This window comes from Somniosus microcephalus, chromosome 4 (genome assembly GCF_052327205.1).
Source record: "Somniosus microcephalus isolate GS21.2 chromosome 4, FLI_Smic_1.0, whole genome shotgun sequence".
In the NCBI taxonomy this organism is placed as follows: domain Eukaryota; kingdom Metazoa; phylum Chordata; class Chondrichthyes; order Squaliformes; family Somniosidae; genus Somniosus; species Somniosus microcephalus.
Genome location: NC_140990.1, coordinates 287,471,187 through 287,489,098, shown reverse-complemented (window position 1 = coordinate 287,489,098; position 17,912 = coordinate 287,471,187). Strand labels below are relative to the sequence as shown.

Sequence of the window (17,912 nt, the reverse complement as noted above, 5' to 3'; positions counted from 1 at the left end):
AATGAAAAATAATGGTCCACAAGTTCTCTCTGAAGCAGTACTTGGTTTTCAGAGATCAAAAGCTAAAGTTGTGAATGATGGAAATCTGACATTAAAACAGCAACTGCTCCATCAGTATATGAAAAACAGTTAACATTTTGGGTAGGGACCCTTCATCAGAACTGGAGTTTTGATGAAGTATTCCCTGCTGAAGTGTCACCCCACGTTTTTCTGTTCGTCCACTAATCCAATTGGGATGAAATTGGTCTTTGACAGTAGTGCAAAACAGGTGATAATGCACCAACAACGCAGTATACACACCATCTGATTTTCTTTTCCTTTGAAGTCAATGGGAAAGAAAATCCAGCGGGGTATAAAACAAACTAATGATTTTCTATCGCCGTTTTCTGCTTCCGCAATTTCACCCCATTGTGTTTTTCTAGTTTTTTTTTAATTTTTGATACTCTGAGGTGGTTGTAAGAATTTGCCAGTGTGGTTTTGTAATTGGCCAAAGGATAAAGGGTAGCCACTAACTTGTATGTTTTTTCTTGATGATGATAGCAAAGCATTAAATAAGTGTTTACAAATGCCTTAAAATGATTGTTAGATAATATTTGGTAAAGTGCAGCAGATTTTTGAAACACAATTATGAGTAAAAGTAATGCTGTTCACGCAAAATTTCAAACCAGCTAATTACAGATTGCTATCTGTCATATGCAGCGAAGCTAGTATTAAAACACATAAGACCTGCTCAAGCATGTAGCTACACTACAGTAATTCAGTGTTTGTTCAGTACTGCAATATCAATATTTATATAAACCTTGCCTTTTATTATAGTTAAAGTAACAAATATGTGGAATAATGCATGCAGAAAACATTGGTAATTAGTACACATCTTACGACTAGTAAATCAGCATTGGTTTACCAGTCCCTTGAGTGTCATTGAACTAAAGAATTGAGTACATAATAAAATAATGTGCAAATATTAATGTCCAAGATTCTTTGAGTCTCCAGATCCCCAGTGCAATTATTTTCTATTCATATTAATTATCTTTAACAGATGACATTAATGACTTTCAGTTAAAATTCTTTGGAAGGAAATGCTGTGAAGGAAGGTGATGTTCAAATTTGCCTTCTGGGTCTGAAAATAACATTTATATAATGGTTCCTAAATTTAGTACTGTCAGAATTTTTCTATATCATGTGAGTGGTGATCACATAAGTCATTCAACCTGCCTTCATCCTTATCTTTCATATTATAAGCATAAAATGAATGTGTTGTTTAATTTTGTATGGTGAAAATGAAAGCAACTTGGAAATTAACATTATGTTGCATTAATCAAAAGACTAGGTTAAAATTCCAGTCATTTGTTATTTATTTTGTCACCATTGAGCAGCATATTTTGCAAACTATTGAACATTCTGTGGTATATGGATGATATCATAATTACAGGAGGACATTCAGAAAGTATTGCAGGCAAAATTAGGCTTTTACACTTTGCATACATTGCAGGGTTACTCTTGTGCAATGATTTTCCCATAATAAACTATTGATACATTTTTCTTTTTAATTCAATAATATTTTTCTTAAATAGTAAACATTTGAAATAAGTGTTTTAAAAATAATTTTTATGATTAATTTATTAATATGTTTAGGAAAAAAATTATGCCGCAATGACTTTACTAGGTAATGTGTTGTCAGTTGTTGATCTTTTTGAAAATGAAAATGCTCGCTGTTTGAGTCACTATATTTGTATTTTTATTACTGATATAAATTGCAAAACGTGCATAGCTGTTAGAACAGGTTCACAAACAATTTTGTTAGATAAATAGAACCGACAGGGAGAAATTTAGTTCTGTGTTTATTAAAATGATCATTACCAAGCTCGCTGCCAACTGGCTTTACTTTACTGTCTGACTTCAGCAGGTTTAAAAAGATACAAATGATGTTATAACAGAAGAGTGCATATGCTAAAAATGGATTCATCCCAAACCCTATTAATATTTTAATCATTTTTGATACATCCATGCAACTTTACCTTTATCATATGAACTAAGTTCAATTAAAAACCACTGAAGATATTCATTTAGAAGAAGAGTCAATTGGAAGAAATCCTTAACATTTCTGTTTTCATTTCCTTTACCAAATGCTTTGTCAATTATTTTACAGAAACTTCACTCACGGATCATAGATCTTTCATCTGGGGACCTGTTCTCTAACGCAGAGAGGAACAGAAGCCCAATCCAGTCAAGAACTACAGAGACTCAAGTGCATGTGAGTTCTTTTCTTTCTCAGAGTTTTTCTCTTCCTGTGAAACAACCGTCCTGTTTTTGTGTCAAAGCTCTTGGTCGTAGATTAAAAATAATGCTCATCCTTAAAAACATTATCAGAGGAGTGTATTAAAAAGCACTCTCAATGTTCCACTCTAAAAATGTTTCCTGAAATTCAATACTATCTCCCCAGCTGATAGAATAAGCAGAATGTGTCACATTGTACAAAAAGGAATAAATCTCAAGTCATTTCCCCGAGACACACTTTTTTTTTAGTATTGATTACATCTCAGTCTCTCTGAGAAATGGGAAGGAGCTTTTTATTAAAGTCCATGTACCACATTACTCATCCTATATTTATGATATATTATGTATGAACTTTTAAAAATTCATGTGCTCTGCAATTTTCAGGAAAGGCAGGGGTTTGCAGACATGAAGAAATTTGTCCGTGAAGGCTATGGTTTGTACATCTAGTTTAACGTGGAGTCATAAAACAAATAAAAACAAAATCAATTTGCTAAAATATAGGTTCAGTGAGGGGTTTTGCTTTAACAGCAGCAAGGTTAAAATCGGAATTTTCCATTAGTTGGTCTCCATAAGATTTTAGTGTGTTAGAGTAATGGTTGACCATATTTAACCTCTGTTGGAAACAAATAAATATAATAGCTATGATTTTTTTAAAAACCAAGACGTGTAATTAAACCAATTAAATCTACAACTTAAAACCTAGGGGGATAGAAGTTCTAACTATTTACTATAGTTTGTATCCTTGAAACTTCTGCCCTTGTGGGTCTAATAGATGATAACAGACTACAGGACACAAAATCAAAAAACAGTACTGACTGACGGTCAAAAATTTGTAACATTTCAAATTTATTCTGCACTATTTTTATTTCGTAATATCTAATCGTGTTGAGCATAAGCCATATGAGTTTATTACGAAATAATTGAGAAATTAATGTTGATAGTTTTGGACTTTCCTTCCCTGTATTTTTATTGGCTACAGTTCGTATTTCTGTTGTAAAAAAACATAATTCCTGCATTTTTGGGGGGTGAAAATAAACAATCTAAAAAGTATTTATTGCCCATCACTAATTGCCCTCGAGAAGGTGGTGGTGAGCCACCTTCTTGAACTGCTGCAGTCCGTGTGTTGAAGGTACTCCCACCGTGCTGTTACGGAGGGAGTTCCAGGATTTTGACCCAGTGATGATGAAGGATCGGCGATATACTTCCAAGTCAGGATGGCGTGTGACTTGGAGGGGAACTTGGAGGTGGTGGTGTTCCCATACGCCTGCTGCCCTTGTCCTTCTAGGTGGAAGAGGTCGCGGGTTTAGGAGATGCTGCCGCAGAAGCCTTGACTGAGCTTTACTCAGTCAACTGAAATCTCATCTGCTGAGTGATGATTTCTATCCCATTACTGAAGACAAATATAAAGTGTCAATATGTACTAAAAACCAGGAAAGTGCAGTTGTCGACAAGTGGCATGAAGATGAATGACCGTGTAGTACAGAAGTTACTTTTGCTAAAAATTGAACTAGATAGTAAACCTGAGTTACTTCCCTTATTTCTGTGGAAACACCGAAGTTATTTAATCTGTACATGCAGTTTATAGTAGGTTCATTGCTTCCATGATAAGCTACAACCAGGCAATCTTTCATGGTACATATAATTTGGGGTATCATTAGGAATTTTTCACCTCTCCCAGGGGATCACATGGTTTCAGATGGGGTGGAGAGTATATATTGGCCCTGAATTTGCGATGGGAGGCTTCCTGCGGGGAAATGCCGCCGACTCGCAAATAAAATGCCCGTGTACTTGGTGATCTGGGAGGTACGGAGACTTGCGGTACTGGACCTCTCCAGGTACCCGCGGGTAGAGACCCACGTATCCCAGTGGCGCAAGCAGTTCGCAAATGCTCCTGGGATCATGTGGGCTGGCCCAATGAATGAAAGCAGGGAATTCCCATTCATGCTTATGGGGATGAATGGAAATACGCCAAAAAATACATGTATGCATCAAATAAATAATAAAAAATTACATATTTAAAATGAATTAAAATGTCATTTAATTAAATATTTAAAACAAAAATTTAATTTTTTGATAAATAAATGTTAATGTTTTAAAGGAGCTAATGTTAGCCTTACCTTATTGTACAGGTTTTTTAATGTTTAAATGATTGAAAAAAATTATTGTTTTTTAAAAAATTTCTTGTACCAGGCATAAGAATTTCACAGGCATTCGCTGGGCAGAAGTTGGGCAACTCTCCACCCGCAGAGGCCCTTTTCCTGCAGATTCTTGACAGATTGCAAGGTCCGGGAACCCGGAACTTGTGCGGCCCTACGGGCGCGTACGCATCCATAGGGGCCGCAAATTACGGGCCATTGTGATACACAAGGTATCGCAATTTTGTGGGACCGGCTCGATGGACTAAAGGGTCTTTACCTGTTCGTCATTTTTCACATGTTTGTAATACTTTGTCACTTATGTTTGGAGATTATAAAGTAAGTAATAAACTATGCACATTATTACTCAAAATAATGACCCAGAAATTCGGGTCGGGGGCTTCCCACGGGTGTAAGCCCCCGACCTGCACTTACCTTGTGCGCCGGCCGTTGAGCTGTGGGCCCCCGTGGAATTCTGATCCGGGGCCTGGTCCAGCTGCCGGCGTGCAGTGCTTACGTATCCCAGGGGCACAGTTAGTCGATGCGTCCCTTGGGATCACGTGGGCCATGGGGAGCCAATCAGAGCAGGGAATGCTCCATACATAAGTTTGACAGGAAGAGCTGTCAAAACTTATAAATACGGCCCTAAAACATCACTAAATCTTCAAATAATTTTTTTTTTAAATCACATTTTTTAAATAAACTATAAATTACATGAAATAACTATTTTAAACAATAATTTAAATTTTTGAAAAAAATAACTTTATTTTCTAACGGGACTAAAAATAAACTTACCTTGCTTTAAAGTATTTAAAATAATAAACCTGTGGAAAAAATGTTTTAATTTTAATTAATTCACCACTTACCTTGTAAAAAGCAGGCCTTACGCCTGCTTTTTAAATGTGTAACTTCTGCAGACTTACCCTCCCAGGAAAACGTGTAAAAAAAAACGAAGTGCAATGCGCATGCGCAGCCTCTCCTGCGCACGCGTTCGAACTCTGAACCCCTTCTTTCAGGGGAACGGATGTGCCAGTTTCCCGCGCATGCGCAGTGCATGCAGGAAACCGGCACTTCCATTGGGCCTACGGGTGAGTACCCCGTGCGTACTCACCCGTGGAGACCCGAATTTCTGGGCCAATGTAAAAGAATCTTCTGATGATAGCATTATTTAGACATTTTTGTGGTTTAATTCTACTTCTGCATAATGTGACAGAGCATGAATGAATTGTTTGAGCTGCTTATCTAAGGAAAGTGTGTGAAGCACAGCAGGCTATATCTTAGTTATACTATGGGCTTCTCCTTGCACATGCTTGCCAGGAGACAGCTCGGTACACGCGTGTTTATTTTTTAATATTAAATGAGGGAGGGTGATAGTGTCCCCTTTCTCAGAAAAAGAAAAAGCAAAGACTCAATACTAAGCTCATAAAGTGCCTGGGCGATCCAATTGACTGGCTGAGCAATTTTTAAACACGATTTCACTCTTGACTGGATTTATATTCTACCAATGTGAACCCCACATAGTGTGAGATGGTCTGCTGGAGCGAATCTTCTGATGATATAATATGCCTCTAAATGTTTCCTTACTTCAGTAAGCATCAGTGTTTCTCATCAGTTTGAGTATGTAATCTAGAGTCCTTAACAAAGAGTTAGGTAAATGGTTTGATCTAGACTGCTCTGACCAGAAGCCTGAAACCAGTGATTCCATTTTCATTCTATCTTGGATTACAAAAAAACTTAAAACAAGTTCAGATAAGAACTTTATGGATCTCAAGGAATGCCACTTGCCTTGGTACTCACAGTGGAACATAATTCCAAATAACTTTGCCACTTTTGTGTTGATGCACATCTCAAACTGTTCCACATTAATGAAAAAGTGGCATTACAGGATAAACAGCATCCATAAATTTAAAATGGACCAGACTTTGCGGTAACAATAACGGTGAGACTCTCAGCGCTCACCGTTATTCAGGATTAAATCGGATAGCAACTTCCACACATGCACAGTTAAATGCGGAAATCAGGAAGTTGCTGTCTGACTTGCCCTGCTCCTCTACAAGCTTCGCTCCACCGGTACCGCACCGAGAGACTCGTTGTTTACATATGTGAATCAGCGTGAAGTTGGGGTAATAACCCACTCGAAGCCCACTAAACTCACCAATAAAAGTTGGGGCTTGTCCATTCAAGTGTTAGTGAATTTTTAACAGTGTGATAAGTCTTAAATACTGCCAAAAAACCTCGCTGGCACTGAAAATTTACTTTTACAAGTGTGGATTCTCATTCCTTCAGGTTTTAATTATTGGTGGAAATTTTTTTAAATAAAATAAAATCTTTAACTTTTTTCTTTCTGTCTCTTTTATCTCTCTCTTAATCCCATCTTTCTTTCCCTCTCTATTTCACTTTCTGTACATGATTTTACATTGGATTAACTATTCCAACTGACACTTCCTGGTTTAGATTCAGTGTGCCTCAGTAAGGATTCTTCAATCTGATTGGTTAAGGAGACACACCATTGCTTGTCCTGTTGACAAAAGTCGCAGATCACCTGTAGAGGGCGTTCTGCTGTTTAGGCTCTATAATAACTGCAAGTTCCAGTGCAACAGCCCACAGAAATTCTGTGGGAAAGTGTAATGAACGGTACTGCTGTTCATTCGCCATTGACCGCAAAATTCAATTCAGTGTTATCAGTGATACACAATTGTAAATAAATTAAGTTTTAGAATTTGTATCACTATTTTATAACTGAACATAAAATAAAACACAGAGGAAAATAATAAATACAAACACTCATCTGTGAGAACACAACTATGTCTAATGACCATAGTAATTAAAGATGTCAGAGTTCTGTGGGAACTCTGTCCCCTCTTGAAATTTCTGTGTGAAACAGATGAATGACACCAGATTTTTTCTTGATCTCTTCTTTGCCCTTGTCTATTTCCTGATGAGCATGCTTGACATAGCTTCATGTAACACCAACCTTTACAATTTGTTTTCACAAGGGAATGCAGAAAATAGATTTCATTTTTCAAGCAATTTACAGAATTAAAGTTGCATTTGCACTGCAGCTGCTAGTTTGAGACTTGACGCTGCAGTTGGGGATCCAGCCCTGAAGGACCATGTTTACATTGCCTGGCTCCTGCCTGACTCAATTTGCAACAGACTTTCCCAATAGAGCGTTGTGCAAGTGCCTGAATACAGGTGTGGGCCAGAGTTTTCACCAAACAGTTAAAACATTGAGGGGGAGAAATTCATTATAGCCCTGTTTGGGGCACTAACTTTTAAAAGTTGAAAAAATTAGTGCCAAGCACTAATGTTTTTCAACTTAAAAAAAAATCGGTTTAGCGCTCCAGGAAGGAAGTGGAGCGCTAAATCAAGCGTGGCACTTCCTTCCTGGAGTGCAGCAGGCAGCAGGCAGGGCAGTAGGTGAGCAGCGCTGCACACTGGGCCGTGCAGCGCTGCTGCATTTGAAGGCTCCTTCCCTCCCTTAAAGGGAAGGGCCATCGCTGCCGGCTCTGCAAGGGGAAAACTTAACTCGTCCCCAACGGCAGCCACGATCCGGCCCAATCAGCCCGATGCACTGCAGCAGAGTGCTGGGCTGATCGAGCACTGGGGGGAAAAAAAAAGCAAAAGAAATCAGAGAACAAGCATTTCAGTATTTTTTTTCCTACCTCGGCCACCTCGCCTTTAAGTATCGCCCCCGAAATGCCAGGCCTCCCGCTGAACGCCTCCTGTAGCTGCCAGTGTTTTCACCCGGTGATGCTGCAGGGGGCGAAACCGAAGTTCAGGTTCGGGGCGATGCGCACGGTGATGATGTCACGATCTCCAGGTGAAGGAGATTGGGGCGCAATGCCATACTGCCGCCGCAAACCTCCCACCGAATTTAGCGGGAGGTGATATTCTCACTGTGCCCGGGCGGTAAGTGGTTAGCGCCCCATTATCACCCCCTCGGAGTCTATAACGGGAGGCCCTAACCAGAGGAATTTCTAGCCCGTACATTTTAGAATGTGGAAATTAAAGAATGCCTCCTCTCTTTAAAAAAAAATTAAATGAGGCTAGATGAACTTACAAAGTGCCCAGGCCTCAGCACTTTGCAATCCGGGCACTGGATTTTATACTATATCTTCCTGGAGTCTCACACTGCTTCCCTCAGGTCAGTTCACAGACCCTGACTCCAGATTTACATAATCAGTTTAGCATCTTTGGGAAGTGATTTGGGAATTACACTGTTGCTGAACTGGCAGTGTAAATGCAGCCTAATAAAATGAAGTAAACAACAATTTATTGAAAATCATTTGATAGGTTCCTCCACCTCATAACTGAAGTTTCTTCTTCATTTCGCATCCTCTACACAAGCTTATTTTGATAGGTTTTGGAGAAATGCATCTTGCGAATGCTTAAGAAAATGTCATCATGGTGTTGCAAATAGATAGTGGCCTGTACAGGAACCCTAATTTTTGCTGGTGGCCAACACAAGTCAGAAAATCAGGATCCCAACCGTGTGCGCCTGAATCATGTCACATCTGATTTTCCATGTCACAGCGTAGGGGGAGAATACGAGTCTGCATTAAAAGCATGTGCAGGCCTCATTTAAATAGAAAGTTAGATAAGCACAGTCCCACGCCGAATTGCAGACTGCATGATGTAGTAGGTGTCCCTTGGATGGCTCGGAAGGATCTGTAAGCATGAAAGTTTCATGTTGTGATGAGGCTCCGTCCACAGTGGTCACCTTGCTCATAAAGGATGGATAAATCGGGATTGCTGGGACCTAGCCTGCTCAAGTAGGTCTCCGATCGAGAGGTGTGTGGTTTTAGTTGTTGGTAAAAATGTTTGCTTTTTTAGCATTTTCAATCTTTTTCTGTTCCAAGCATTGGTTATTTTTGCTGGTTAGTCTGCCATTTTTGGGGTATTTTCCTGGTAATTTTTTGTTTCATAATTCTTGGCTGCTGCTGTCATTTAAATTATAGTATACAAAGTGGTGAGCGTGGGTATATTCCTTTAGGGGTTCTAAATGGGGGCACTGTGGGAGTACCTTCACTGCACGGACTGCAGCGGTTCAAGAAGGCGGCTCACCACCACCTTCTCAAGGGCAACTAGGGATGAGCAATAAATGCTGGCCTTGCCAGCGACGCCCACATCCCATAAACAAATTTTAAAAAAAGAATGCGTGAATGATTTATATGAGGAAGTGAAGTTAACAAGTTGGCCAACAAATGCAAGTGCCACAACACTTGAGGCATTTTGTTCACATTCATCACTGCCCTGGAACTTCTGTAGAGAGGCCTCGTTTTCCCCACATGTACAAGGCAGATCTGCCTTTACCGCTTCTGCTTCACGAGACAGGCTGCCACTGCGTCCTACCATTTGCTGCAGAAAGACCTACAGGGCACTATTTGGAACAATGTTGACTCTTGCTGTAGAAGCTTTCATGCTAGCAGATCCTTTCAAGCCATCCCAAGGACATCTGCCATGTTAGACAGTCTGCAATGCACATAGGTATCAAGTAATTGTCAGATGCTACTTTATCACTTTCATATTGATCTTGCTCAGCCTTAGCTGGACAGGATTTTTCACTGAGTGGCAAGGTTCCCTCAAGTGCAAGACGTTGCAGATGGCATCCATGTAAGCATTATGATTCCTCACATCAACCTTATGGCCTACACGAACAGAAAAGGTTTGCACTCAATTAATGTTTAGATGGTGTCTTATCTCTGAAACATCACTAAGCAATATTTGAAACAAGGATTAATCTTCCTGTAGGAGCTTTTATGCTAACATACCCTTTCAAGCCATCCCAAGGACACCGCCACATTACACAGCCTGGCTATAATGCTTCATTATGTGGCAAATCACAGTGCACACACTTTTGGTAGTAAAATTATTGGTGGGGATTATCATTAATAGACCAGAGCTAACCTATGCATCCATGGCTGTTGACCCACTAAGAAACCCCTTAACAGCAGAGGAGTGTCTTGGGATGGAAGCCTGACCATCTGTTTGCTGTTCCACATACACTGTCTTCACCTGCAAGAAAAGTGTGGCATCCAGCTTTACCACAGTGAAAGAAGGGTTGTATACAATTTTGAAATGGTATGTCCCAGATTTGTGGTTATTCCCATGTGTGCCGCAGTGAGGAGCACATTTTCCTTTGGCTTCCTCCTGATACCAGTAAACTACTTTCTTCTTTCCAACCAGGGATCTGACTCGGTCAGCACCTCCCTCCCTGCAGATTGCACATATGCTTTTACCGAATGTTGGCCTGCGGCCCCATCATGCATCAGCAGTGTTTCATACTGTGCCCGCTGTGTCATTGTGAGCAATTAGACCACTTTTCTGCCTCCAGCACAACTTGCATTTTAATGGTGAGCTATAGTCCTTTGCAAGCCGCCGCCTCTTACAACTGAATATGCTACAAGTCACGCTCTCTGGATAAGCCTCTTGTGTGCTACTAGCCTATTTAAATTAGGGGGGTAGTAAGACTCCCATTGTACAATACAGTGTGGGCCCACTCTGAGCTGTTGTGCCTGTGCCAAGGCCAGCTCAACATCAATTTTACCATTTTGAGAAAATTGGGGCAATGGTCTCTTACTCTTGTGTCATACAAAGCATGAGGATCTGCACCATTGAGTCATTTCACATTTCCCCAGCTAAGGATGCTTTGCTCCTTGTGTTGGACCTCTCATTTAAAAAATGTAGGATGTCTTCAGCCCCATTCCAGAAGTAGGTTAGATTAAATGAGCATTAGAATATCAAATGTTCTATTATCTAAGTCAGCCTGTCCATTTTCTTAATGTTTCCCAGGAGCCTAATGTATCAATGCCATTCAGAAACAGGCAATAAGCTGCCATAAAATATCTTGCAAGTTGTCCTCTCAGGACAAGCATACATTGCTATGATCTTCAGGTCAAATAAGTAAGAAATCTTAATGCTTGAAATCTGAAACAAAATCAGAAAAGGTTGGAAATACACAGCTGGTCAGTTGGCATTTGTGGCAAAGGACAGCAGGTCCAACATGCTACAGAAAGAGAAAACAAAACAGGCCAGCACCAAGGGCCTAATCCCCCACCCACTCGCCAGCACTTTGTTCATGCTTAGAGTCAAATCCCAAATCCAACCTGCCTTCCTCCCACCGGGCATCAATTGACCCACTTCTTATCACCAGCCCCCTCTGATGCTGTTCTTGAGGTCCATGTTGAGCTTTGCTGGGATCGAGTAAGAGGCCAAAGACAGAGGGATCAAAGCGGAAATTGGATTAGGAGTAGGAGAGCATGGATGGCATTGCCTGCTTGCAATGTGCTCTGCACATGATTTCCCTAGAATCTTTCAAACTATGCTGTACGTTGGTATCTGGATGATATCAAATCAATTGAAGAATCTTTCTTTGCTTTATGAAAGAGACAACAGGTGATTTGATTTGTCTAACATTGTCTTCAAATTAATTCTCTATTTGGAGTAATTTAATTAAATTGTAATTTCTAAACATGTGTCAATTGAACATGATGGAAATCATTACCATTGAATGTAACACATCTTTAAAGTTTGCAACAGATTTATGATATAACAGGTTGTAATGGAAAATGCATTTCTCAGTTACTGCACATCAAACACTTTTTTAATAACAGAATTGGTAGAAATCCATCTCAAGCTAATGTGAGAAATATCTATAAAGTCTATCTTTTAGTTCAGAATCCTACTGATCGGCATTGTCCCAGAACCAATCACATTTATATTTGAAGGATATTTGAAGGATGGAAATGACTTTTTTTTGTTACAATTTTATTTCCACTGCCCTCAAAATTGAAATGAAGTCATATGAAGGGTAAACCCCCTTCAAAGACTTATGTTGAAGTGGAATAAAAATAATATTTCTTTGTACATTGGAATTGATATAGTAACTGTGATTATGTGGACAACATTTTTCTACATTAATGATGTATGAGGGGAGGAGCAATTCCAGTGTGTTTATAAGTATTCCACTTTTATATTAACAGGAAGCTCAGCAGAACACACCATCCAACGTACCTGTTTTAAAATGTCAGAGTCAATTAAATCTGACAGTACCTAGCCAACTTTATCACAGGAGCAGCTGTAGCAGCAGTGAACTCTCTCTTTCAAGTGCCTGCAGTGAACATTCAAGTGGCTCCTTTACTTGGAATGAAGGAAAAACATGCAGTAAGAGGGTACAGTTTGAGTCCTATTAAGTGAACTTCATTTGACAAGCATGTTTCAAGAATATTATTGCATTTGGCTGATAATAGCACTTTCTATAAACCATTTTTAAGAATATTAGGCCCAAAATTCCTGGGGATTCACTCTGTTAGCACAACTGCAGCAGAATGAAACCATTCCCTGCCCTATCCCCAGGCTGGAGACCTTGTCCCAAAGTCCAGGGATGGGACCATCTGCATAGCTATGTGGGCTGCCTATAGCTGTAAGAATACATCAGCGCCACCCGTCCTGAACCTCTGATGGAATGTTGAAATGTGTCATGCCACTCCAATGGTGGAGAGAAGGCCAAGCAGCACCACAAAGAGAAGTGGCCTTTTCTAGTTTTATACTCCCAGTGGAGCAAATGGGCCTTTGAGCTAGGTAAGTGATCCTCTCTGGAATCAAATACCTTTGGTTTGGGATTTTTTTGCAGGACGCATACCAGCTCTTAGCTGCCAAGAGTTCTGTGGAGGCTTGAGGGTGTAAAAGGGAGGAATTTTCTAGGGAAGCCAGTGAACTCCCCCAGACACATCCCCATGATAAAGAGCTTTGGGTGGAAAATCAACCCATGACCTCCCCAGCCAGAAAATAGCTACAAGCAAAAAACAGGGTGGAATCTCAACAGGGTTCCGCCTCAAATACTGGCCATAGACAGACAAACTACCCGCTCTCCAGCTTTGATCCGGGCTGGAATTTCAGGGCCTTTAAGTCAAAAGCAAACAATGACTTAGCAAGTTTAGAACAACAAGGAAGCCACTTGTGAATAAACAGGAGTATAAAAAGTACAACAGATTCCTACACGTACTCTCACTGCCGAATAATGAGAATGTAAGCATGCAGTAAAATGCTTCTTTACCCAGGCTAGATGACCTTTGTCTGCTCACTCATGCTTCATTTGATGAAGAAATGACTAAATATGAGTATTCTCCATTAGCACTTTGTAAGAACACTGGGATCGGTACCTTGACGAAAATATTTATCCTAGTTTATTAACTGAATAAGTAATATTTTCTTTTCATTTATAGTCTTCTCTAAGCTGGGAAAAGAGACTCAGTATTGGCTCCTCACTTCCCAGCAACCTCTCTAGTCCTGCAGAAGAACTACCTCCAACTCGAGAAAAAGAAAATCACATTCTAGAAGGATTAAAGAAGCTTCAAAAGAAAAAACCTTTGTTAGAGCCACCGTCAATTGTGTCAAAATGGGCTTACAAGGATTGCATGAACTCCAATGAAGGAATTTACTCTCTTGGCCTAAAATGTCGGAATCACAAGAGTAAAGATCAAATACCTTTCAAGGCTACCAATAAAGGCATGTGCTTAGAGGAAAGTAAAACATTTGGATATGATTCTGATTCACATGATGATGCAGATGATGACTGTACAGCAATCATAACTGCAGTAAACGAGGTGCCAAGTAAAGACTGCAAATCGTTCTGTAAAAAGCTAACGCATAGTGTTTCTGATAGTCTGTTTGGTTGGGATCGCGATGTAAAATGTGTTTCAGAAAGGCTTACACACTTAAGTTCAAGAGAAAAGCCTGAAAAGCTGACTAGTTTTGTCAGTAGCTTTCAATCAAGTGAAAAACTATGTACAAGCAACAGGTCGCCTGCAAAGAAATTGCAGTTCAATTCTACCAAACTACACTATAAAGATTTAACTATCCAGCTATCTGACACTGAAGATATTGAGATTTTAGATGAACTGCATCTGGAATGCACTGAAGAAAGAAACCCTTCTGACTTTGTAACAAGTTTGTTGACTGACAAACGGTCAGTGAGCCATGCGAACCTGCTCAGTTGTAAAAAAGCATTCTTCTCGTCTGCAGATAAAGATGAAGGCCATTTTTCACCTTGCTCTGACAACAGGCCAAAGACTTTGAACTTGGTGAAAGAAAATTGTCAAGCAACCAAGGTTGTAAAAACATCATCTGAAGAATGCATTACAATAGTGTTTGATGCCGAAGATGGCCAGCCAATTAAATTTAATTCCCAGCAGACAGCAAGTGTCACTGTGTCTTCAAATGACATTTCTAGTCCAATCGCTTTAGATGGGAGCCAGCAGCAAACTGTTTTTGCTATAGAAGATGCTGAACTGGTGCCTCAAGGGCTGATAAGTTGTCAAAGAAGACGTGATGCAAAGAATTATACAGTTTTAGAGTCATTGCAAGGTCATATAGAGCACAAACCTTTAGAAGACCCTGAAGTCAACAAGAAAACATTTAGTTCCATTGTTCATACAGATTCTGTAAACTCTGAAAGGCCACTGACACCACACATTCCTCAACAACAACAAATATTAAAGCCAGCTTTTAATGCAGCTTATAAATCAAACTGTATATCTTCTCTGCAGACATATTCTACTCAAAAGCCACATCTAACCAAAATACCTAACAGAGGCAAAAGCTCACCACAGAAAACCTCTAAAGTAAACGGCAGTGATGTTAGCAATACATTTTCAACATCTGGTTCTCTTATCCAAGACAAGTCGCCATCACTATCAAATGTAAAACTTTCAAAATATTTAAAAATGCCAAGTATTAGTATTAACCATGGTGTGAAAAATGGTTCCACCATTCCAAAATGTAGCCCACAACTTCCTCGAAACTCTAAAATTACATTCCACAATGAATCAGGAAAGAGTCATGCCAGTATAGTACAAGGATCTTTATTATCCAGAAGACAGATGACAGATCGTGGAGAACGTCCCACACGAGATAAACATAGTAATTTAGAACTAGAAGAAATAAAATCTCCATCACCTCCACCTCCACCAGGGAGGTCTACTTCATTGCTATTTAGACCAAGTTATGAACATTCGCTAAATATAGTGATAAAAGCTGAAACACACATTCCTGCTGACACAAATAAGGATGCCCCTGCATGTTCATCTTTAAAGCCACAGGGAATGAAAAGTTCTGTCCAACTGACAAAAGAAGTACAAAGTCAGCAATCCCAGAAGTCCCCAGCAGTGGCTGATTCGAGCAGTTCCCACCATGAAAAAACTGCATTTCAAAACTCAGTTCACTCATTACAACAATCCCAGGACTCAAATGGAGTCTCCAAGGATTTGACTAAGGGCTCTTCTGAAAAAAAAAATCTGAAAACAAATTGTTCAAATACATCTCCATCATCGCACATTCAACCTTGTCCTCAAACAGCTGTTAAAATGATTAGAAGTTTAACATGCATTCATGCAAACCAAAAGGATCCATCTCCACAAAATACATTTTCTGCCAAAACAGGGCAATTATGTGAAAATGGGTTGATGTTACAATACAACCCATCTAACATTTTATCAACATCTTTACAGTGCCATGCACCAAGTATAAATGAATCTTCATCTCAACCACAGCCTTCTAGCCTGTCTCCTCCTAGTTCTAGTGATGGATATACTATCTTTTATGGTTCTGATGAAAAAATCCTGAAAACTCGTATTCCTGTTGGACTAAAATGTTTCTTAAAATCTCCCCCGTTACTGAGAAAAAGTTCAACTGTACCTGGGAAGCATGAGAAAGACAGTATTAATATCTGCTCCAAAGGAAATGTAATTCAAGAAAAATCTCGGCAGACTGATGTATCTGAAAATATAGAACAACCAGATTCAGTAGTTGATTTTGAGAAAAAAGGTGACCTTCGAGATGATCTTGCTGTTAAAATAGGTTTTCCTGCAGAACTTGAAGATGAAATGAAGCACTGCAGAAACACAGCAGATGGGAATGATGTTGACAGCATAGAAATTAAGGCTTTTAAGAGGTCAATTTCAGCTAATAACAAACCCTACCTTAAGCCAGCCCTAGGCATGAATGGTGCCAAAGCTCGAAGTCAGAGTTTTAGCAATCAGACTGGGGAGAAGCCTTCTGTTTCAGTGGCGGATGGCCCGGGAAAGGTGCGAACACAGATAATTACAAATACAACTGAAAGAGGTAATTCATTGACAAGGCAGAACTCTACCGGTGCAACAGAAGGAATGCAAACTAAACCTGCTAGTGGCTCTTCAGCTACTCAAAGCCCTTCACATTCTCCAAGAACAGTGGATTTTTCCTATTCACGGCAAGTGTCATATGGAAGTATAAGTAGCACAAGTAGTCATCATAGCAGTCCTAGCAAGTTACCTTGTAGAACTCCACCAAAGGGAGGTGGCCATCTTAGTTCTTTAAAGTGTGATGGCAACCAGTCACCACCTCAGAAAGAAAGCCGAAGCCTACCTCTAAGTGATAGATCAAGTGAGAAAAAATCTAAACTAATGCCTCAGAAAGGAAAAAATATAATGCAGACAGGATATGAGTCTCAATCATCACCAAATATGTCTTCTATGGAAAGTCTGAACAAATCGCAGAGTCCCTCCAAACTTAATATGGCAAAAGTTGTAAAGAAACAAGAGAATCTCTCAAAGAGGCCTGAAATTTCTGACAAGGCACTGATTGCTCCTTCTGTTTCTGTGGCACAATGTAGCATTGAAGCGAAAGTCATGTTGGGAATTCAAGAAAATATGCAGAAGGTACAAGGACAGGACAAGGTTCAGGTATCAGAGATAAAACAGAAGACTGGGCCTTCAATAGCCAAGTGGTTTGGGTTCCGAAAAAGCAAATTGCCAGCTCCAAACAGCAAAAAGTCAGATGCTTCAAAATCCAAAGATGAAAAGAAAGAAACCAAAAGTGGATCTGGTTCAGGAATCAAGCCAACAAAATTAGACAAAAAAAAAGACAAAAGAAAAAATGAAAAAGACTGTGAAGGAGAGAACGAAGTTACAAAAGAAGATGGCAATTGTGAAAAAAAAATCGAAAGTGTTTTTCCAAGTAAAGGTTGTGAGATCGCGCGACATGAAACACATTACAGTAGAAAAACAAGTCTTGCACCAAAACACCAAGCCTATAAGGATCATGATGTTCCAATAAAAGATTCAACAAATGATCAGTTCATGCAGGAGCTCCTACACAGGTAATGATCTCAATTATTTCATATTAAATATTGCTTCGGTATATTTGATACTCTAATTTTTCGTGATACTATTGAATAGTGTAAAATTATTTATCACCAGCCATCCTTTATTACAACTCCCCATTCTTACAGCTTCATATAACAAAGGACTTTTGAGTTGTACTTCAAAAAACAGCACTTGAATTTCATATTGCACGCTTTGATGCATTGGTTTTAGTTTGGTCTAATCTTCAGTAGCATAAATTTTAAATGTTTAGGCGTATTCATCAAAATAAAATATAACGGGGTGGAAATTGGTTATGGCCCATTTTCCGGTCCATAACCGGCAGTGCACCAACACCGTGCACCCTAAATGGGAGGCT

General features: G+C 39.6%; 1 protein-coding gene across 4 annotated transcripts in view; it reads left to right on the top strand.

The window, feature by feature from the left end:
- The window catches only part of LOC147120530 (nck-associated protein 5-like), a 974,633-nt gene that overhangs the window by 793,596 nt on the left and 163,125 nt on the right, over nucleotides 1–17,912 (top strand). For all 4 annotated transcript variants that reach the window (XM_085986588.1, XM_085986589.1, XM_085986590.1 and 1 more), the window contains 3 exons: nucleotides 2,150–2,254; nucleotides 12,398–12,586; nucleotides 13,640–17,550. In XM_085986588.1, coding sequence (XP_085842714.1) covers nucleotides 2,150–2,254; nucleotides 12,398–12,586; nucleotides 13,640–17,550 — 4,205 coding nt within the window. The remainder of the gene's footprint in view (nucleotides 1–2,149; nucleotides 2,255–12,397; nucleotides 12,587–13,639; nucleotides 17,551–17,912) is intronic.